At 34.5% G+C, this 23,708-nt stretch overlaps 2 protein-coding genes across 2 annotated transcripts in view; one reads left to right on the plus strand and one right to left on the minus strand.

Moving 5' to 3' along the window:
• Positions 1 to 3,653: 3,653 nt before the first annotated feature.
• Positions 3,654 to 9,488, plus strand: LOC106878215 (tubulin alpha-1 chain). The gene is made up of 3 exons (XM_014927368.3): positions 3,654 to 3,948; positions 6,939 to 7,161; positions 8,254 to 9,488. Exons 1-3 carry the CDS (start codon positions 3,946 to 3,948, stop codon positions 9,387 to 9,389), a joined length of 1,362 nt encoding a protein of 453 aa, XP_014782854.1. The 5' UTR covers positions 3,654 to 3,945; the 3' UTR covers positions 9,390 to 9,488.
• A 5,038-nt stretch (positions 9,489 to 14,526) lies between these two features.
• LOC106878053 (transmembrane protein 131) overlaps positions 14,527 to 23,708 on the minus strand; it is a 76,601-nt gene continuing 67,419 nt past the window's right edge. The window contains exons 35-38 of the mRNA XM_052970436.2: positions 20,562 to 20,698; positions 19,250 to 19,333; positions 19,045 to 19,160; positions 14,527 to 15,899 (exon numbers count right to left, since the gene is read on the minus strand). Of these exons, the coding sequence (XP_052826396.1) occupies positions 15,774 to 15,899; positions 19,045 to 19,160; positions 19,250 to 19,333; positions 20,562 to 20,698 (463 nt within the window). The 3' untranslated portion in view covers positions 14,527 to 15,773. The remainder of the gene's footprint in view (positions 15,900 to 19,044; positions 19,161 to 19,249; positions 19,334 to 20,561; positions 20,699 to 23,708) is intronic.

A 23,708-nucleotide genomic window follows, 5' to 3' on the forward strand; every position in this document is an offset into this window, starting at 1 on the left:
GTTTTTTTAAAACTGACTGTCGCAGCGATGTGAAAATATGGCTACAATTCGTTAATTTCAAATTAAATTTACCAAAGACGTGGGTCTTCCCATAGCGCTTTTCAACTCTCTTAAGCCCCCACCCCGTGTCCCTTTGCTCCAAAACACCACCCATCGAGCTCCAAATGGCCCGGGTGGGGGCATATGGCCCCCGTTGAGAACATTTGGTGTAGATTACAATCATATCGGAATTTATTGTAAAAAAAAAAGTCTCGTGGGTGCGCACACACATACTGACAAATAATTGTTTTAAAATGTCAAGTTCCATTTTGTAGATATATTTGTAAAGTGTCTTCGTGTGTACGCTGCGTGCCCATCTTTTCTTTTTCTTTTTACATTAAATTACGATATAAACGTAATTCTGCATTATCCGAAAGGTATTTGTAGAAATTTTCATTAAAAAACATCCATTTTTCTGCAAGTAGTGAGGAAACAAAGTCGGAGTGCACACATATGTAGTTATGTCACACACGCACACACAATATATATATATATATATATATATATATATCGTTGTAGAAAACATAAATCCGAAAGAAGTACATTCTAAGATGTAGAGCAATGCATATTAAAAATGGGGAAGGTCAGTTTATGAGATTACCTTAGGGCTTCCGTCCATAAAGGGTTTGGGTTTATGGACGGGAAACCTAAGGTAATCTTATAAACCGGCCTTTCCCATTTTTAATATATATATATATATATATATATATATATATATATATATATATATATATATATGAATGTATTTAGTGTATGTGTGTGCGCGCGTTTACGTATGTTAGGAGATATGTTTATATGTACGTACGTGTGCGTGCGTCCACGTGTTTACAGCCTTTTAATAAATAGTTATGAATGTAACTGTTAAAAAAGATAAAAGTTCTAGTTTACCACTTTTACAATGTTCTCGAAATTCAAAATTTAAACTTTAGAAAAGAACAATAAAGTCAATTCATGTTATGAATAACTTCAATAATCTAGTTGTAAAATAAAATGAAAACAACCAAAGGAAGTTCATACTTCAGTTCTGAGTATTAATATTGGTTTCAAATTTTGGCACAAGGCCAGCAGTTTCGGGGAAGGGGCTAAGTCGGTTACATCGACTCCAGTGCTTGACTGGTACTTATTTCATCGACCGCGAAAGGATGAAAGGCAAAGTCGACCTCGGCGGAATTCGAACTCAAAACGTACAGACGAACGAAATGCCTCTAAGCTTTTTGTCCAGTTTGCTAATCTGAGTATTAATATTCTCAGAATATTTGATATGAGGCATATTTTATGATTGATCTCAGATTGGTTCCGATGGATTTCTTTAAAAAATTCATTTTGGTTTTCGCTGTATTGGGATAAAAATGCAAACTATTCTTTCTTTCTCTGACTTTATGTGTGTAATTTCATTAATGCACTAAGTAATGACTAAGTTGACATTCAACTTTACATAAAATGTATAAACTGATAATGTATTTAACAACTAATTTTTAGCTATCATAGCCAATATGCAGATTTTGGGGCGGAGGTAAAGAATACGTACACCACCCGTTTTCAGCGTAACAAAAATCCTAACCCTAATCACCGGGTGTACGTATTCTTTACTTTCGCCGATTTTTGTTTGAGTGAAAACATTAGTTCACATAACTTTTTATTACAGTGTGATTTGTGCGAAAGTAAGTTTGTCGGCCTCATTAATTTTAGAGGGCTTGCCCTGCAAATTAAAGGTGTCTAAGAATCTACATAGTTGTTCATATCGGTATTGACATCTAATACTTTTTGTGTTAGACCATCCCAATAACACTAGAAGAGAAAAGGGAAATTGAAAATGCTATCACTACGATTTTTCTCTTATAAGCAATAATTTGTTTGGTCATCGAACCTTTAGTTAAAGTGATATTTTCAGGAGTAGGCCGATTCAAGTGAAGGCAAATGATTACAGTTCTACAGATATACATAGCTGTCATATCGATTATATTGAGATCTAGTAATACATTTTAAAATGTTGATTCAACAGCAAATTGGCACAAAGCCACCTTTTTGTAGTTAAGGGGTACAATTGATTAAAATGACCTTAGTACAAACCCAGAGATGAAAATAAAGTCCTTTAAAATTACCTTTATCAAACCCAGAGATGAAAATAAAGTCAACCTCACCAGGATTTTAATCCCAAATGTCAAAGGACTAAAACGAAATAGTTATTTCAGCTTTCCCATTTGAGCTATTTATCCTTTTATATTATATCTAACCATAAAATTGAGGAAAATTTGCATAAACGCAGACACAACCGACTGGTTAAGAAGTTTTTTTCACAATCAGGAAGTACCAGGTTCGATCCCATTGAAGCATCTTGAGCAAGTGATCGACGCAAATATTAAGTTCTGGTCGGTAGAAGCCTTAAAGCCTGCCAGATGGAATAAAGTCAACTGAAGAGTCAGTCATTTACACTGTGCCGCGTTGATTCTTCAAGAAAAATATGCTAAGGGTACAATTGCCAATGGAAAACTCGCCCATTCATATGCCAATTTAACAATTAGTTCAGTTCATCGGTCAACTGAAATACACATCTCTAAACAGAGATCCATCCACTTCACCTTTATTTTTATTTTTTAAATTTTACTAATGTACAAATCAATAAATGGACCTCGCGTCAGTCCCAACGAATATGGTTTCTAGTTGTTCCATTAACGGAACCTATTATATTATATGTATATAGGTAGCTATATATCATACGTCCTTAACGTAATGTTGAGGCAAACTCAGCGCGACAGCTCGTTAAGGTTGTGCCTTCGAATTACTGGTACACACACACATGTTCCTTCTCTAAGTTCTTGCTAACTTCAAATCAATGTTTTTTTAAAATACCCAATTGTTGTCCATGCCCTCATTTTATCATTTCAATTGGTAAAAGCAAAAAGACGCTGACATGACATGAAATACAACCAAATTTTTGAAATGTATGTGTGTATAAATATTCACATACAATATTGTCAGTTTATTCTCGTGTATGTGTGTCCACACAGAGTGTATGCGTACATTTATTTCAAGAAATTAAATTGCAGAGAAATGCAAATAATGAATACAATGATTTTCATTAGATTTACACAAAACCCACCCAAAAATATGAAAGTTCCAACTTTTATTATGAATTAGAATTGAATTGCAACCTGTTTTAATTTGTTGTAGATCGATACATTTAAATGGTTAATAGTTTATATATATAAATTATTAAACATTTAAAAGTATCGATCTTTAATTTCAATAAATTATCACCAAGACAATTGCTGTTACCTTTATCTTTATAAGCATTTTTTTTTCTATCAAAGAAGACTGAAATCTTTAGACCAATTTAGGTCAGAACAGCTTCTGAACAATGGAAACAAGTAATTACAAAATGTAACAAAATCAAGTTAATCGGTTTGCTAGAAATAACAGCCAAATTTATCTCAAATCACACTGTTTTACGAAAAAAAAGGAGGATATATTGGATAATGTGGTCCTGCATACCCTAAGACTAAAAAAAAAATGTGGGATAGCCTTGGCCGGAACGCCTTTGAGCATAAATCTGCTCCAGCAGGGCTGACCTGGGGCTAAACAACGACAAAAAGCCTAACTTGGTGCAATTGAGTAATTCAGAGAGACGTTTTCATTGGACGCTTGGCAATTGATCCAGCGTTCCCAACTAGTTTGTTTGAAACCGTTCAACAGTCATCGGCTTTTTTGATTGGTTAGTTGTGATTAGTCAGTTTTGTAATCAGACGACCGTTGTCCAACTCTGCTGTCCACAGATTACGCCATCTCTTGTTTTGACTTTTCACCCACACGGTTACCAACTTATTGGTTGTTTTTGTGGCGCGATATTTCCTTTCCCCCCAAATCTGAACTTTTCTCCTCTCTTCGTTGCACGCACGTGTCACCATCATGGTAAGCGGTTTGCTCTTTTTTTCCCCCATTTATTGAACCTTATTACCTCTGATTGAAACCCTTCATTTTTAAAAGATTTGTTTGTTTTCATTTCTTGTCTCGTTTTTTGAAAGAATATAATTTTCATTGAATCGGAACCGTCAAATATTTTAAGAACTACGTCCTCCAGTTCTATTGACTTGACAATGGTCAACAAGAAACATTTAAAATAAAGCAATTTTAGACTAAATAAATATAATATATTCAAAAGTGTATTGTAAAATGAAGATTTTATGTTAAAAAGTATTTAGATATTCAAAAGAATCTTCACGAATATATTCGATTTGTGATCACATTCAATAAGTTGAGTGAGCAATGACAGAGCTTCAAAATTTAAACTCTGACACCAAGGAAGTAAACTTATTGGGATGCTTGGTTATTTAGTAATATTAATTATGGACCCAGTTCTTAAATGAATTTATCTAAATTATTGAAGAAACGATTTTCTCTATGAATTAAGACTTGTATAAGCGTTATTTTCTATTTTAATTCCACGAGCTACTTGATTTGGATGTTTTCTTAACTCTTAAGACTAGTCAACTGTTTTGTGTAAATCCTAATTATTTCGATACAAAATATATCAATGAATCAAAATTTGCTTAGAAATTTTATCGGAAGCAATTGTACTGATAATAATATTGGTTTCGAATTTTAGCACAAGGCCAGCAATTTCGAAAGCTGGGGTAAGGTCGGTTACACCAACCCTAGTCTTCAACTAGTACTTATTTTATCGACTCCGAAAGAATGAAAAACAAAGTAAATCGGAATTTGAACTCAGAACGTGATGACGGACGAAATGTCGCTAAGCATTTTGTCCAGCGTGCTGACGATTCTACTAGCTCGCTGCCTTTATACTGATAATATTACAAATATTACTGATAAAAAAACAAACGTCTATTCCCGCCTTTTGTTCCTGTGGATTAATTCAATCATATTTAGATGTTTCTTGCCTTCAAATCTTCCAACGAAGTCACTTGATCTTTTAAATGCGCTTTTCTCAAGGACATTATGTAACTGAGAATGTTCTATCTTAGTGAACTCCCGCCACAAACAAGATATTTCTATGGCGGTCTAGCAGGCTAGCCGGTATTATGAATGAAAGTATATTAATGAAACCAGATACTCATTCTAGGAATCAATTCAAATAGCAAAGGAGCCAAATACCTAACTATACTGTGGGAAATAGTCTGTTTTCATAATTTCAATTGAGTCAAATGTTAATCATCGCACTATGCAGTTTAGGATTTAGCAGGTATTTGAACAATCTGAAATGTGAAGTTTAAAAGAACTGAAATCGAATCTGTCAAGGGAACATATTTTTACTTGTAATTCAGTTTAATTAATTGGTGTATTAAATGAAAATATTTCTGCAACTTACTGGATGTGGCAGAAATTTTGCTACATGAAAAATGTAGGAAAATTTTGACATTGATAATTGATGTCACTTTTTGGTCACTCACGTGCATTGAATCGCTCCTAGTTGCTGGACATCTTCATGCAATACATAAATCAGTTAGGGGTTCACCTTCCTTACACAATTCATTTGGCTTATGTGATTAATTGTAATGGCTTTTCCAAAAAGTGGTTGGCGGGGGTAAAGGATACGCACACCACCCGTTTTCGGCGTAACCCTTACATTAACCGCCGAAAACGGGTGGTGTGCGTATTCTTTTTCCTTCGCCAAATGGTTTTGCTTAGAATCGTCTAAACTTTCTAGAACGATAAATAGAAAACATTTTCTGGGTGAAACACTTTCTAATTAAAGATAGTGCCCCCAATGAAAGGAAGTATGGTTATGTGGTCGGGATATTCGAGAGTCTAACTGGTGTGTTTTTTTCAGACATCAAGATACTACCAGTAAAGTATATGAGATCAAAAGTCAGATTTCTATACCTACCAATACAAATTGGTGATCTGTGAGAGAATTTCTTGGACCTAAGAAATTGTTCATGCACAAAAAATAGGCTATGCGCGCCAAAAATTGGAAAAAAAGGAAGCAAATAATGAAAGTTGTTTTACATATATTTCATAGGAGCTTTATTGCGAAATAATTTAAACCTGTACAGTTTTCTTTGCTTTCATCGCAGTTTTAGTTTTAAATTATTTTTCACTTCATTTATTATGTAACAAATATAGCTACAGAAATCGTACATTTAAATTTAGGGAACGATTAAGATAGGTGTTATATATTTATTCAAATTTTACAGAAAAATTCAAATGTTTTCGTTTGAGATAAACCGCTCTATCAAAAGAAACTATTTCGACAATATCTGTAAAAAAAAGTTTTTCAGCTGAATCGCTTGTTTGTATTTTTTGTGTATTTATGTGTTTAGTGTATGTATAACACGCAAATATACATACACAAAAAGTACAAGCGATTTAGGTTAAAAAAAAAAAAAAAAAATTAACGGTATATTGTTTACGGAAATTGTCAAACAGTTTCTCTTTTGATAGACTTTATCCGAAAGATCGCCATAATTATTACGTATTAGATTATATATTTCAAGAAAATCATCTTAAGGTTTTAAGCGTCAGATGTCATTTCTGCCTCTATATCTTACGTGTTTATATTTCTCTATGTATCTTACTCATCTGTTGTACGTGTTAAAAATAAAGTCAAATAAGGCAAGAGGGATCGTTAGGACCAACGCTGACCGTTAGATATTCTGGACGCTGGTAAAGTGTCAAAGAAGCAATGTCAACAAACATCAAACAATAACTAACGAGTGAATGGATGCATACGTAAACATTACCTTGTTACCAGCGTTGTGTTGTATTGAAACCATATATGGATAGAACAACTATTCCAATCATGGCGGTAGACTGGGTAGATGAAATCATCCCACTCAAGAAGACCATGAATTAGTGAAAACAAAGTGATGTTTCAGTCATATGAAGTGAGTTTTTTTTTTTATTGTTTTTAATTGCTTAAACATTTTTTACACTTATAGCGTGAATGCATCAGTGTTCATGTGGGCCAGGCAGGTGTACAGATGGGTAATGCCTGCTGGGAACTGTACTGCTTAGAACATGGTATCCAACCCGACGGACAGATGCCATCTGACAAGAGTATTGGTGGCGGAGATGATTCGTTCAATACGTTCTTCAGTGAAACGGGAGCTGGAAAGCATGTCCCCAGGGCCGTGCTTGTAGATCTTGAACCTACTGTAGTTGGTAAGTACAGTCCATTACCTCCTATTAGGCGGATGATGGACAAGTTCACTTAGAATAAGGACAGGATTTAAGTTGCTGAGGTAGTTGTTTTCATTAAATGTTATAGAATATAGAGCTCATGCACGTCCCAACAACTTCACTATGGAATCAAACTGAAATGATAAAAGGCAAAATCTACTCAAGCTTTGCCGTAACAGGTAAAGGTACCAATCCAGGTTTCTGAAGTTTTTAGGTATTTCATATTTATGAACTGTAGTAGCTTTATTGGCTTCAGGGTTTCAACAGGCTAATTACGGATCCATTGAATTTAAAACGGCAAGTGTTACAAGCGGTTGTTTATATAATCTTTAAAGAATATATCACAAGATTTTGAAGGCACCAACTTAAATCAAAACATTTACATGCATACATACACATATAAGAAGCTTCTGTAGATTTCATTACCCAAATTCCACTCAGAGTAGGAGTCAATCTAAGGATATAAAAAAAAAAACACTTGCGCAATTTGTTGTGAGAATGCAATCAAGGAATTCACCAAAAACTTATTGTAATATCGTAATAATGGTGATTATGATTCTTTCTGATCAGGAACATGATTAAGACATTCATTAAATCTGATAACCTCAACTAGAGAGAGAAAAGAAAAGCAAAGCTGATTATAGAGGGGATTTGAATAAGAACGTAGGATAGGACAAAGCTACTTCTGTGGTGCATTTAACTTGGTGTCATAATTATGATGTATTTCTCTTTTACCTTGCACTAGCACATTAACCATAACTTGGAAGCTTTTGTTTCATTTTTTTGCTGATAGAAATGTTTTTATTCCACACTATTTAAATGAAAGAGCTTTTTTCCATTGTCAACATTTGCTTTTCCTTCTCAACGAAGTATGAGTCCAATGAGGTGTTTCACAATTTCCTCATCCTATGGATTTTGTAGGGATATGAGCACACAAATTGTCAACTGAGAGTCAAGTATCATTTACTGGCAACTTTATTACTTACATCTGCTTTGAAATGATCCTTATTATTTATTTTGTTTTTCTCTTTAGAAGAAGTTTTTATGACTAACTTATCAATTTTTCTTTTTCAGATGAAGTTCGTACTGGTACATACAGACAATTGTTTCATCCAGAGCAGCTTATTACCGGCAAAGAAGATGCTGCCAATAATTATGCCAGAGGCCATTATACAATTGGGAAAGAAATTGTGGACTTGGTTTTGGATAGAATTCGTAAGCTAGCTGATCAATGTAGTGGTCTTCAAGGTTTTCTAATCTTCCACAGTTTCGGGGGTGGTACTGGTAGTGGTTTCACCTCACTTCTGATGGAACGACTAAGTGTAGACTATGGTAAGAAGTCAAAACTAGAGTTTTCCATCTATCCTGCTCCGCAGATTGCGACTGCTGTTGTTGAACCTTACAATTCTATCCTTACTACTCACACAACGTTGGAACACTCTGACTGCGCTTTTATGGTGGATAATGAAGCCATATATGACATATGTCGACGTAATTTAGATATTGAACGTCCCACTTACACCAACCTGAATAGATTAGTTGCTCAGGTTGTCAGTTCTATCACAGCATCTCTACGTTTTGACGGGGCTTTAAATGTTGATCTGACTGAATTCCAAACTAATTTAGTGCCATATCCAAGAATTCACTTTCCCCTAGTTACATATTCCCCTATCATATCAGCTGAGAAAGCCTATCATGAACAACTGACAGTTGCAGAGATCACTACAGCTTGTTTTGAACCGTCTAACCAAATGGTAAAATGTGATCCTCGTCATGGTAAATATATGGCTTGCTGCATGCTCTACCGTGGAGATGCTGTGCCTAAAGATGTGAATGCAGCCATAGCTACAATCAAAACCAAAAGGACTATTAGGTTTGTTGACTGGTGTCCAACAGGATTTAAAGTTGGCATTAATTACCAGCCCCCAACTGTTGTTCCTGGAGGTGATTTGGCTAAAGTTCATAGAGCTGTGTGCATGTTAAGTAATACAACAGCTATTGCTGAGGCCTGGGCACGGCTTGACCATAAGTTTGATCTCATGTACGCTAAGAGAGCTTTTGTTCATTGGTATGTAGGTGAAGGTATGGAAGAAGGTGAATTTTCAGAAGCTAGAGAAGATCTTGCAGCTTTGGAAAAAGATTATGAAGAGGTTGGAGTTGACTCAGGAGACATGGGAGGTGAAGAAGGAGAAGAGGAAGAAGAGTTCTAAAAGCAGAAATGTTGAATGTTAAAAGTATTTCTTACATATCCCCCATACTTTGAGTTTATGGATTGAAAATTTTATTAAAATATTTTCCAACTTGTTCAGCTTAAGCCTTGATTGTTGCTACTTTCTATTTCAGTGAAAATGTTTGCTGAATTTGGTGTATTTTAAAATAATTCTGAAACAAAAATCATAATCTTTGAAATTTTAACTGTTGCATGACAGATTATTACGGGAAGATTTTAAAATTAGAAAATTACATTTCTGAAAGATTTTTAAAGACTGCAAAGAATATTTTAAATTTTTATTTTCTTAACAGAAATTCAATTTTTAAAAAAATCATGTATTTTATTTTTGAACTGTATTAATTGTTCCATTCAGTTGAAAAATATTAGTACCTCTGACTTGCAAAAAAAAAAAAAAAAAAAAAAAAAAACTATCTTTCTCCTCCTTGAAACTAAAAAAAGTATTTGGTTGTATTGCATATTCTTATTCCTATTTTGTGTCCCAACTATGTTTGGTTGTATTACTTTGATAAAATAAAAATCGATTTTAACATACTGCTACATAATATTAACACTATGCGTAAATATTTCGTCATTTTGCTAAAGAGGGACTGGTGTAGCAATATATGTGATGACCATTATCTTAACATTGCCACAAGCTCTGATAATTTGGCTTGCTAGAATATAGCGGCCAAATCTCCCTGTATTGTCTTAAACAAAAATGACACATTAGATAATGAAGTCCTAAGTACTGTGCTGTCTTTTTTACAGTTAAACATTGCACCCCTTGAGCTTCTTCAGGAATGCAGTGTTAGTACAAAACTCTTCAAACTCACTTTCTACATGATCATATCCTGCTACCAAGAAAGGCAAACTCTACCAACAATTTTCCTATTGCATTTATTTCCAATATTTCATAGCTAATGGTAACACCCATTAACAATCCTTCGAATTTTTCTCTTTAATGACCATTTGTAAGGTTTTTGAAAAGCTAGATCTACTGGAGGTGTACATTATATTGCCTATAACTATCATCTCATGAAATTTGGTAAAAACAATGTTGCCTTCAGCATAAAAGCTTTTGAGTCTGCCAAGCAAATTTTTCAAAACTATCCTTCTATTGGACTCCATTTCTTGTATTGGTAGCATCCTATTAGATTGCGCTATTGTATATATGTTGGTAAATACGACCAATACTATTGTGTGCAGGACTTGGTTTTGTCTTCCTTATCTTCTGCACATCAATAATCTATCTACTGTCATGTTCAAAAATGCCCATTCCTTTACATATGTTATTCTCTTCATTTTCCTTATCCACATCTGCAATAATTACATGAACAGAGACCTCAATAAGACCTATGCTAATCTTGTCTCTTTCGATAAAAAAGCTCTATATTAAAAAGATTGCACCACACCAACCTTGAACATGAACAGTACACAATTACAGTCTTTGAAGTTTGCAAATGTTAGGCATCATTATCTCTAAGGATCTTGTGAAATTCTTAGCATAACTAAGACCACGTGCCAAAGATCAGTTTGTCTATTCACAGGGTCAAACATATTTCAGTCTCCAGATCCACTATAGTATATTGCTTGTATATAGAATTATGCTATCACTGCACACACATCCTAGACTTTACCAGTGAAAGGCCACTTAACTGGTTGGCATAAATTCATAAACATTCTCTAGCCCACTGACATGGTTGCTCCTTTCTGATTTTTCTACCTCTTCAACACTGGTTGGACTTGTGGTCCCTCCACTCAGGCACTCCTAAATCCCTTCTCTCTTCACTCCTCTTATGTTCAAGCTCTGCACTAATCACTACACTCAGACTCTGTCAATCCCCTTAAAAGCTTTCTTTGTTCATATCTTTCTTAGCTGTACCAATTTGCAACAAATTAAGTTGAACACTGATCTCAGAAGGGCTTTGCAAAGACTAAGCACTGCCCCTTCCAGGTCTAGCATGTACAGAAAAAAAAAAAACTTTGGTCAAATACTAAATTACAAGATTTTGAGTATTTTATTCTAACTCAAAGACTAATTAATCAGGTTTGCTGAATAAGATTTTCATAAAAAGATTTGAATTGGGCACTTGTTTAGCTCATTGTGACCAAATGCTTAAGAAGGACTGTTTTAGTGTTTTAATTTTAAAAAATTAGTTCCATGATTTTCAGATATAACTGCATAAATCACTTGCTGCATTTCCTAGCTACAATTAAAGTGTTGGTTAAAATAATCATGGCACTTAATTGGAAAGAATGGTCAAACCAATAGTCAGCCTTTTATTTGTCTTAGTTGATCCCAAAGCTCAAGATAGTTAACTAGTAACAATTACATAGATGCTGAAATTATAGGCCCAAATATAATCCATGAGTGATATCCCATTGGACACTCTTAGGCCAAAATCTCATCAAATCATAGTGCAGTTATAATTTAAGGCTCACATGTAGCTGTGATGTAATTTTCTCCAAGAATATTTTATAATTATTGACATTCATTTTACAAACTTCAAAATATCTTTATTCTGTGTCTTTCTTCTCTGTTGTAACATTGTGGTAGGCTTATTTTCCTAGCATTTAGTGAAGGGTTTCAATTAACATTGCATTGAAGTTTCATAGGTAAAAGATAAATTAGTTTGAACTTAACTGATTTCTGGAGAGCAAGATCTAGTTCTGGTAAAAAATCCTTTAGCTCTATTACCTTAATTACTGGGTTACTCTCAAAGAATATAACAAGTTTCTTCCAAAATAGTGAAGAAATTATAAACAGTACTTTTCCCCTCCACAAAAAATATCCTGAAATATCAGCTTAAATCTTAAAATCTCTAGGTACATTGTAGTAGTAAAAAAAAAAAAAAGCTGGAAGAAGCCTACTTCTTGATTCAACTCTTCATTAAGCCATTATTTGCACTTGAACATTCCTAATCACTACTTGCATTAGCACCAATTTCATGCTCTTTTCTCAAGTGTCTTCTGAGAAAAGGGCAGACAGACAGACAAGATGTTTACAGGTACTGTGCATCTTTCCAAACCATTTTGAGTATAATCACAAAATTTGCATGCGACTCTTTTCTAACTTGTCTACATATTTAACATCCGTCTTGCATAGTTTTCTTCTCAAGGTCTTGGTACAATGTCACTGCATGGTATTTTGGGCAAATGGCATTTTCTATAACCTTATGTCAAATTAGATGCATGGAAACAGTATATCAAGTGGATTGTATATACAATTCAAAAAGATACAGGCTTGTAATGTTGATTTGACTAGTGAATTCTGTTCAAGATTGCTTAACCACTTACATTGAATCAGGAGCAGGTATATTTTGTGGAGCTAAATTAAAATCATTTAAAACTGCTCAATATGTTTAACACAAACTAGTGGCATCATTTCCTGAAACTTCATGTTTTAATGTTTCATCAAAGTAAGGTGGTGAGCTGGAAGAATCATTACTGCACCAGGGGAAAATGCTGAGCAGCATTTTGCTTGTTCTTACACTATGATCAAATTCTGCCAAGGTCAACTAAGCCTTTCATCCTTTTGGGAGTCAATAAAATGAGTACCTGTTGAGCATAGGGGTTGATGTAATCAAAATTTATACCCTCCCCTAACATTGCTGGCCTGGTAGCAAAATTTGAAACCAATATTTCAGAGCAATATGCAGAATTTAAGTCATTCAATTAACAGCATTTGTATGAGATCATCTTCAGATTGCTGTTTTCCCCAATCACTTTAGGGGCACAGTACCACAGCCTTAATACTCTCAACTGCTTTAGAGGTGAGATAATTATTTACTATTGGAATCTTTGAACTTTGTCCTAGCACTGGCCAAAAGGCATCTTAACCAAGCTTCAGTCAAATCAAGAACTGCAGTATTTCTCCAAATTGTATTGATGTCATTATTGCCAAACACTTATTCCAAACAGTCTTGTTTGAGTTCATTAATGTAATCCCATAGTGAAGTATTTATCAAAATAAAACTAGTTTTATATGACAACGTTTGGAAGTAGAAACTGGATCATCAACATCATTGTTTAACGTCCGCTTTCCATGCTAACATGGGTTGGACGATTTGACGGGACTGGTGGACCAGGAGGTGACACCAGGCTCCAATCTGATTTGGCAGAGTTTCTACAGCTGGATGCCCTTCCTAACGCCAACCACTCTGAGAGTATAATGGATGTTCTAACTTTTTGGCCAGACAGTGTTCTTTATTTTGCATGATGGGTATGTTTCACCCTCAGCAAAGGAGTAACTGATCATTTCAACTTTTCTATCTTTTGGTTCAGTCATTAGGCAGTTGCTATACTGGGACATCACCTTGAAGAATTTTTAGTCAAATCAATTGACCGTAGTACTTTTTTTTTTAAAGCCTGGTACTTATTCCACTGGTTGCCAAGTTATGGGGACATAAACATGCCAACACTGGTTATGAAAGGGTGAGGGACAAACATACAAAAACACACACGATGGGATTCTTTCAGTTTCTGTCTACCAGAGGCTTTGGTTGGCCTGAGGCTATAATAGAAGACTTGCCCAAGGTGCCATGCAGTTGGACTGAACCTAGAATTGTGGTTGGGAAGCAAGCTTCTGACCACACAGCCATGTTGGCTTACATTTCCTATACTCAAATGAAAGAATATTGGAGAAGACTTTTCTGCAGTTGGATGCTCTTCCTGTTACTATTATTTTCAATCAAAGTTATAATAATGCAATCTATCAAACAACTTAGATATGCTTTTGTGGTGAACTTGAAGCAATTGACATTGTCAGCAAGAGCTTTGTTTGTATGGAATATCATGGGAGTGGACTTAGATTAATGCTAGAGATAATCACAAATACAATTTTAGTATTTGCTAAATGTTTCATTATGGAAACAAGATTTGAGTGATTCATATAGACAAAAAAGTCCAAAATTTATGATCATGGTATTGGTTACAGGAATCCTTGGAGTTGATGTTTTCAACAAATGGAGCTTGTGTCTACAGTCATGAAGAGGTTGGAAGAGATGATTTGTCTTGGCATGATATGAACATAAGGAACTCCTCAATCAAAAGAGAAGTCATCATAAAAACCAACCAGATTGATGGTTAAAGAAGAAATGAAAACACATTGAGAAAAATAAAAACAAAAGACAATCTGCGGTAAAAAAAATTTAAAACAATTTATTTATTGTTTTTTTTCTTAAATTTACTTTTCTCAAATTGCTGTTGGCATGTGATCTGGCTGAGGGCACTACTTGATAGGCCAGAAGAGCTGATCCATTTTAAAACTGCTTTCTTTATAGTTTTATCATCTGAGTTGGGTTTTTTATGGGTGGGAGATGCTTTCTAGTCAACAGGGAACTCCAGGCAAATTGTATGAGTAGAGGAACTTTGTGGGTGGGGCACAAGAGAGACCAGAAATTTGACTGAAAAGTGCAAGAGAACATAAGCTGCCAGCTTTGCTCCGCGCATGAAACACAAACGTGGAAATGAACAGAACAGAAAAAAGAGAAAAGCTTTTGTGGGGAGGGGGAATAAAAAGAGGAATAATAAGTGACTAGAAGATTGTAGGCCCTTACCACCAAAGTTAGTCAAATATTGAGAGTTTCTATGTTATTAAGGTAACAAGATGGAAGGCCTGGAGTAAAGGTCTGAAAGTTAATTCTGGTTATCATTCCTGTTTTTTGCCCACTGAAAGCAAGAACATTCTTAAGGTTAGTAAATATTGGTGGGGATAGTGGCATAACTTAGGGATTTTTCATATCTCGGGATGGAAATAAAAAAATAAAAATTACAGAAAGCTGGCAGTGTGGAGAATTTATAAAAGAAAAAAAAAGTTTTCTTTACAATTTGAGCAAACCCTAGATTTTGAAAAAGTGTCTTTGTTAAATAATTTAAAAAATAAAATCTATAATTTAGTTGATCAGTAAGGGTGCAAGTGGTACAGTTGTCAGCCTGGCATTAAACATCTGGTCTAAGTCACATTTCTAGTAAAGATAAATTTAACCAATTTTAATTAACATGAAGTGCATAAGAGTGACAGGAGATTGAGATAGATAGAAGAGAAATGAGACAGAAAGAGGAAGAGACCATAGAAGGAGAGAGAGAGATAGAATATCATAAGCTAGTGTGAGTAGGAAGTAGATCCAAAGCGAATCTTGAGAAAACTGCTGAAATTTTAAAGAGCCAGGGAAAAAGATAAGCCGTTGTTTACTTAGATAAGAGAAATGCATTGGTAGCAATGCAATGAAACCTGGTTTGATAAGCTGCAATAAATGCAGCTTCTAGGAAAAAAAAATTAATAAATAAAGGAGAGAAGAACAAAAATAAAACGGCTGCAATTGACTGCTTAAACAAAAAAACAAACAGAAAAACCTTCCAATATATAAAGCATATTTTTGTTTTAATCCTTCAGATGATTGTGAGGGACATTCCAGTCAAAGTTGGTGCCAGAGGATGAACGAGGTGGACCCCAAATGCGAGCCATTGGACTGAAAGGGTCATATGTACTGGTTGATGGCAGAGTCTCCTGTAGAAAAAAAAAATTGTTAGTAAATAAAAACAGAATTTAAAAGAATAGCTTCAGTATTAGGAAGCAATAATTAATTATTTGGAAAGGAGACTGATAATTTTAAACTTCATTAATGGAAATGAGCACACTTGGCACTCCGTCGAGGGTTCCAGTTGATCCAATCAATGGAACAGCCTGCTCGTGAAATTAATGTGCAAGTGGCTGAGCACTCCGCAGACACGTGTACCCTTAACGTAGTTCTCGGGGATATTCAGCGTGACACAGTGTGACAAGGCTGACCCTTTGAATTACAGGCACAACAGAAACAGGAAGTAAGAGTGAGAGAAAGTTGTGGTGAAAGAGTACAGCAGGGTTCGCCACCATCCCCTGCCGGAGCCTCGTGGAGCTTTAGGTGTTTTCGCTCAATAAACACTCACAACGCCCGGTCTGTGAATTGAAACCACGATCCTATGACCGCGAGTCCGCTGCCCTAACCACTGGGCCATTGCGCCTCCACATGAGCACACTAGCATTGTGCTATTCAACAGTCCAGTCCACTTAAGCAGAATTAGGATGGAATTTACTTCCGGTATATATAACTGCACTGGATTGATCAATCATGAAAAATCAATTGATCAGATTACACGGGTGTTACTTTCAATAACAAAACATAGTTATGTCTACAATATAATTGTGTTTTGTTATTGTTATTGTATAGTTAACAGATTTCTCTACAATTGTGGTCCTGATTCAGTGCTCCTCAGTACAATTTGATGATCTGCAAAATTAACCTATAGTAAATTTAAATGAACATTTTTTCAGCTGTATAAAAAAGAAAATGTGGATTTGTGGATAGATACAGACTGGCTGTATAGTAAGAAGTTTGCTTCCCCACCACATGGTTCTAGATTCAGTCCCACTGTGTGGCACCTGGGACAAATGTCTATTATAGCCCTGGGCCAACCAAAGCTTTGTGAGTAGATTTGTTAAACAGAAACTGAAAGAAGTGTGTGTGTGTGTGTCTTTACATCCTCATAACTTAGTGGTTTAGCAAGAGATTGATAGAATAAGTACCAGGGTCGATACTTTCAACATAAATTTCTTCAATGTGGTGCTCCAGCATAGTCACTGTCTAATGACTGAAACAAGATATATTACAGAGCAGGGTAGTCCAAACATGCCACATGCATATTTGAACTGGTAATAACATTATAAGATGCATCTTTTTCTTATTTCTGTTGTTAGACTGTACTCATATTTGGGTACAGCCTTGAATGATTCTTTTACTCAAACAAATTGGCCCCAGGACTAATTTTGTTTTTTTAAGCTTGGTGCTTATTCTAGTCAATTTTTGCTGAATCAAATTACAGGGATGTAAACAAACCAACACTAGTTGTCAAGAAGTGGTGAGAAACAAGCAAAAAGGTACACACACACACGTGTTTATGATGGGCTTCTTTCAGTTTCCATTTACCAAATCCACTCACAAGACTGTTCAGTCTGGGACTATAGTAGAAGACACTTATTTTGTACCATGTGGTTGGGGAAGCAAACTTATTACACGGCCACACCTGCACCTATGCATGTATGTACTGCAAAAGTAATTTTCTCTAATTTTCAAGTGTTAACTTATTTTAGATCATTAGCTTCAGTAATGAATTATGTAAGTTACAACTGATTAAAGTAGTTTAGACTATGCATGTGTACGATTTCTCTACACTGTATACTTATCTAGATTTGAAAAGGGTACAAAAAAGTATATTTAAAGTATTTTGCTAAATTGCTAAATGTTTAGTAAAGATTATTAATATATTAAATATATTACCCGTAGAAAGTTTTTATCCCTTTGTTTAATGTCTGCTTTCCATAGGTATAATGGTTTTTACATGTTTAAATAATAACAGATTAAAGGAGGCGGCTTGCTTTATTGTTAATAATGCATATATTGCTATAGTGAGGAGGATATTTGACCCTTTAGCATTTAAACTAGCCATACCTGGCAAAAATATTCTACCTGCTTTATGGTGAAACTGGCCAAATCTAGCCTCTCACACCAACCCAACAATATCATTCTAAATATAAATGATCCCATCAGCAAAATCTCAAAATTATAAGATAATGTATTATCAATTCAAAACAATGTGAATAAATAAACATGACACTCGACAGAGTAATCTGAACTCTAAAGGGTTAAACAAATTCAGGATATCCCAGTGAGTGGTAGGTGTCACCTTTATTAGACTATACATATTTATATCTTCATATGCATTTAGTTTTCTTAATGATTTATACCAAAGGGAAAAGGTTTAGTTAAACAACTCAATGGTTTCTGTAGATATATCGATATTTCTTATTCCTAACTACAATTATTTTGAATATTTGCTTGAGAAAATATATCCAGATCTTGTAGCTAACAGAAATGGAGATATGGTAGATGAGGTTAACCATTTAGATATGTTATGATAATGTAGTTTGAGAGGATAAGGTTGTTACTAGCATTTATAACAGCCTGATAACTTAAATTTTCCTACTGCAACCTTGCCCTAGCACTAAGTTAAGAGCAGGGCATAATGCGTTTTCCTGTTAGGTTATTAAATACAGAAGGATTATTAATGAGGTTAGTGTATTTTTGGAGAGAAAGAAAATGTTAATGATGCATACAGAAAAATCAAGGTTACATTAGGAAATTGACAGTTAAAATTTTTATCTGTTGCTTGGGCAGACACATAATCAGATCTTGAGAAAATTTGGAATAATTTCTAGTTTACAATTTAGTATTGATCTTTGGAATGATTAGTTTTAATCCAATTGAGAAAGCTCAGTTTCATCATCATCCTCATTTAGCATCCGTTTTCCATGCTGGCATGGTAAGATAGTACTGACACTGATCACGAGTACAATTGTTACCAGCACAGGCCAAACAAACTAGTTTAAGTTGTCAGCCTCCCACTTTATAAGTTTAAATCTAATCTAACATTAAAGAACTTTGTTAACACACAAAATTTGAATGTGTGTGTGTGTATAACTATATATATATAGTTATATATATATATATATATATAAAAACTTGAGGTATTTAACTAAGCTGCTCCCCAATCTCCAATATACTGTAAATTAAAAATATGCATTAGATATAGTCATGAAACATGAATAGAATACTTACAAAACTTGAAGTCTGTAAGTTGCCTGGAGTTGTCCACATGGTAGAGCTCAAAGGAGAATAATTCCAAGGAGTCTCAGGGACAGAATTTTGTTGCATCAAGAAGTTGGGCCAGTTTTCTATTAAATGAAAAAGATAATGCTGTTAGAACTGGAGGGGGACAAAAAAAAAAAAAAGGTCCTAAAATGAAAACTATTGTAACACTTACCACTTTTAACTTTATAATCTGATTCAGCCTGAGTGCAGGAGGTTGTCATTGCTGGTTGTAGCAGGTTGCAATTGTAAAAATTTGCTGTAGAGGAAAAACATTCTTCAAATCAAGAAGATACTAGTTGATATAGAGAGAGCAAGTACAAAATATATATCTTGACTTTTGAGAACATAATCAACATCATTTAAATTTCAACCATGATTGATTTCATAAAATTAATTATATGAGAAGGATTTAACCGGCCATCATCATTTAATGTCAATTTCTCGTGCTGGCATGGCTTGGACAGCTTGACAGGAACTGGTAAGGCCAGGGGCAGCACCAAGTTCCTTAGTCTATTTTGACTTGATTATGGTTGGATGTTCTTCCTAATGCCAACCACTCCATAGAAAATTTTATTTATCATTTTTTAGTTTTCTCTTGACTATAAAAGCTTCTGATCCAATTTCCATGACACAATGAGGATTTTAATGTAGAAGCTTAAATTATTTTCTACAGAATCATTCACTGCTGCAACTGAAACCATCTGTCTTATACAATTTGTATTATAATCAAATATAAAAGTGAGAAACCTTTATATGCAACATCAGTGTACTTCAAATTAAATATACACTATAGAGAAATTGAATTTCAAATAGCAATAGTTACTCTAATTAGTCAATAAATTAATGAGAGAAAATTTACAGAAGGGTAAGGATGAAGACAAAACTTTCAGAGACTTCATCCAGTCAGTCAATGTAGTAGCTCCAAACTGTGTGGAATTGGTGGTACAATGTACCAAGTTGTAGCTATCCATACATAACTTGATCAACAAGCTTATTTTTCATTAACTTCATTTCAATAAATATCTCCATCCCTTTCCATTTGTGACACCAGCACTAGAATTGTTCAACACACTGGACTTCCATTTGTGATAGGATGACAATATAGCCAAACTATGCTCTCTAGTTTAATATCACCATCACCAAGTGCTCAAGCATCTTTTAACCTATTGAATCATTTTCAGTGAACTTATAATTAAAATGACAGTGCCTCTGTTAATTTTGACAAGGAGCATTCAGTTATTAGACTAAGTGAACTATCTTAACGTGTAAGTGGCTGAGTATTCCACAGACATATACTCTCAGCATAATTCACAAGCCAAATCAGTGTAACAAGACCAAACTTCGGTACATTCTCTCCAACAGGTTTCTACAGTTTCCTTCAACCCAATTTCATTCACAAGGCTTGGATTGACCTGAGGCTATGGTTAAAAAAAACAACAACTTATACACAACAGTATAGTTGTAGTATGAAACTAGGTACTTACGAGCAGATGGAGACATCGAGTTATTGGACGAGAAAGAGTCCAAAGAAAACTGAGGAGCTGCTTGGTTCTCAGACCCTATTGAAGTGTCAATGAGGGAAGAAGAGATTTGGTTCTCCCGGATTGATGGAAGACTGAAACTGAAAAAAATAAATAAATAAAAATAAAAAAGGTTAAACTTTATTTTAGTCCTTTGACTGGATCACTGCCATGAAGGATTTTAGTTGAATAAATCGACCTGAGGACTCTTTTTTTAAAGCCTAGTACTTATTCTATTGTTCTCTTTTGCCAAACTGCTAAGTTACAGGGACATAAACATACCAACACTGGTTGTCAAGTGGTAGTGGGGGATAAATACAGACACACATACACATGACTGGCATCTTTCATTTTCTGTCTACCAAATCCACTCGCAAGGCTTTGGTCAGCCTGAGGATATAATAGATTCTTGCCCATGTACCACAGTGGAACTGAACCCTGAACCATGTGGTTGGGAAGCAAGCTTCTTACCACACAGCCATGCCTGCCCGTTTACAGTTTACAAAGGAAATCCCCAACATCTTCCTACAATGAGCATTAAGTTTGCCTTTTCTTATTGGTTTGATCTATAGGGAACCTACCAAACATTACCACCAACTCTCCCTATTTTCAGATAGTAGCTTTCCAAATTGAGATTGCACCACTAATAAAGTAATGGAGTATTTTGTAGAAAGAAGTTAGAATTTTTTAAAACTAAATAAAATAAGTGCAACTCGTAAGTTTAAAGAAAGTAAGCAACTAAGATATTGTATTCTGATGTCAGGAAAATTTAATCTAGCATTGTAAGCCATCAAATTACACACTGTTTTCTAATTCCAACAAATTCTAAACTCAATTTACGATGAAAGTAAACAAAGTTTGCTTTAGAAGCATTGAGATGTATTGAAAAGATGCAGAAATAATTTATACTCAAAAACATGATAATGCTAATACAATAGCATGAACAGGATAAACTATCCATATATTGCAGAAAAATTTGTTACTGGCCAGCCATGAGACTTGAACTCACATCCCTGTGATTATGTGTCAAGTGCTTTACCTTTAGGCTAAACTGCACAGTCACAAATTGTTCTGCAATTTTTGGATTTATAAATCTAGCTTTATAAGATGCTAACGTTAAATTCAACTTACAATGAAAGTAAACGAAACAAAGTTTACTTTAGAAGCGCTGAGATGTATTTGAAAGACACAGAAATAATTTATTCTCAAATGCAATATATGGATAGTTTATCTTGTTCATGCTATTGTATAAGCATTATCATGCATTTCAGAATAAATTATTTCTGTATCTTTCAATACATCTCAACACTTCTAAAGCAAACTTTGTTTTGTTTACTTTCATCGTAAGTTGAATTTAATGTTAGTGTCTTATAAAGCTAGATTTATAAATCCTAAGTTACTGGGCAGCTTAGCTTAAAGGTAAAGTACTTGACACGTAATCACAGGGATGTGGGACAGTTCTATATTTAAGAGATGAGGAATTATGTACATTATCTACATTTGACGGATATTTGTCCTTATCTTGTTTGTTGTTAACACGTTTCAGCTGATATACCATCAGGTGTCTTGGGGAAATTTTGAACCTGGGTTCTCGTTCCTAAGGTATTTTTTGAAGTTATTATTAATATTATTCAGGACCGAGCTCGATTCTAAGCAGTGACCTGAATAATAATAACAACGAAAAATACCTTAGGAATGAGAACTCGGGTTTGAAATTTCCCCAAGACACTTGAAGGCTGGAGAGTGTATCAGCCGAAACATTGTGTTAACAACAAACATGATGAGGACAAATATCTGTCAAATGTAATAATGTATAGGGATGTGAAATCAAGTCTCATGGCCGGCCAGTAACAAATTTTTCTGCAATATATAGATAGGTTATCCTGTTCATGCTATTGTATTAGCACAGTCATGCTTTTGAGAATAAATTATTTCTGTATCTTTCAATACATCTCAACGCTTCTAAAGCAAACTGTTTTCTTTCATAAGTTGAATTTAACGTTAGCTTCTTATAAAGCTAGATTTATAAATCCTAAAATTGCAGAACAATTTGTTGCTGGGCAGTTTAGCTTAAAGATAAAGCACTTGATGCATAATCACAGGGATGTGAGTTCGAGTCTCATGGCTGGCTGGTAATGACTTTTTCTGCAATATATGGATAGTTTATCCTGTTCATGCTATTGTATTAGCATTATGATGTGTTTGAGAATAAATTATTTCTGTATCTTCCAGTAAATTCTATTTTTTTATCCCTCTTAGCAGTAAGTAAGAGTAGTAAATGTTCAGTGCCTTACTTGGGGAACAGCATACTGTCAGTGTTGGTTATTATACTAATTGATAAATATTCATCTAAAAAGGTACAATTTTATTTCAACCTAGGTCAGATTGAGTATTTTATAACATTTGTTCTTCCATGCTAAGTGGGTTGGAAAGATCTGCAGTAAAGTGCATTACTATTTTACTTAATTCAGAGAATCTGATCCTAGTATGATTAGTCAGTGTTTAGTTTAACCCTTTAGCATTTAAACTGGCCCAAACATTCTACTGGTTTTCTGTTTAAACTGGCCAGATCCAGCCTCTCACACCTACTTTTCAATATTGTTCTAAATATAAACAATCACATCATCAAAATCTCAAAGCTAAAAGATAATGCAAGATTAATTGAAAACAATGTGAATCAATAAGCATTACATTTGACAGTAAATCTGAATGCCAGAGGGTTAAATAATTGTAGAGTAAAATTTTGGGTGGGTAGTAGTGAGCAACAAGAGATTTCTTCAAGATTGGAATACGAAAGTTATGAAGTAATAGTATATACAATGGAGCAGTAACTACTGAAACTCTCTTTGTATTGTTTCACTGACAGTGTTGCAGATGGGAGATATTAATATTGGCTGTTTTGTAACAATTGATTCAATTTGTAATTCAAAAAAATCTGAAAATTAAATGAGGTTGTAGTGCTTCTTGGCAAAAGTAATATTGTTGACACTGCATGAACCATTAAGTAGTATATTTTGTGTAAAGAAGACTTTCAATTCCATACAAATATCAATGTAGCCTGATATCATAGCACAGCCAACTTTTGCTGCTAATTGTTGATCATCTCTGTTC

This window comes from Octopus bimaculoides, chromosome 1 (genome assembly GCF_046866305.1).
Source record: "Octopus bimaculoides isolate indiv1 chromosome 1, ASM4686630v1, whole genome shotgun sequence".
Taxonomy (NCBI): Eukaryota; Metazoa; Mollusca; class Cephalopoda; order Octopoda; family Octopodidae; genus Octopus; species Octopus bimaculoides.

Coding starts and splice junctions, on each gene's coding strand:
- LOC106878215 (XM_014927368.3), top strand. Junction 7,162..8,253: donor TCTTGAACCTACTGTAGTTG/GTAAGTACAGTC, acceptor TTTCTTTTTCAG/ATGAAGTTCGTACTGGTACA.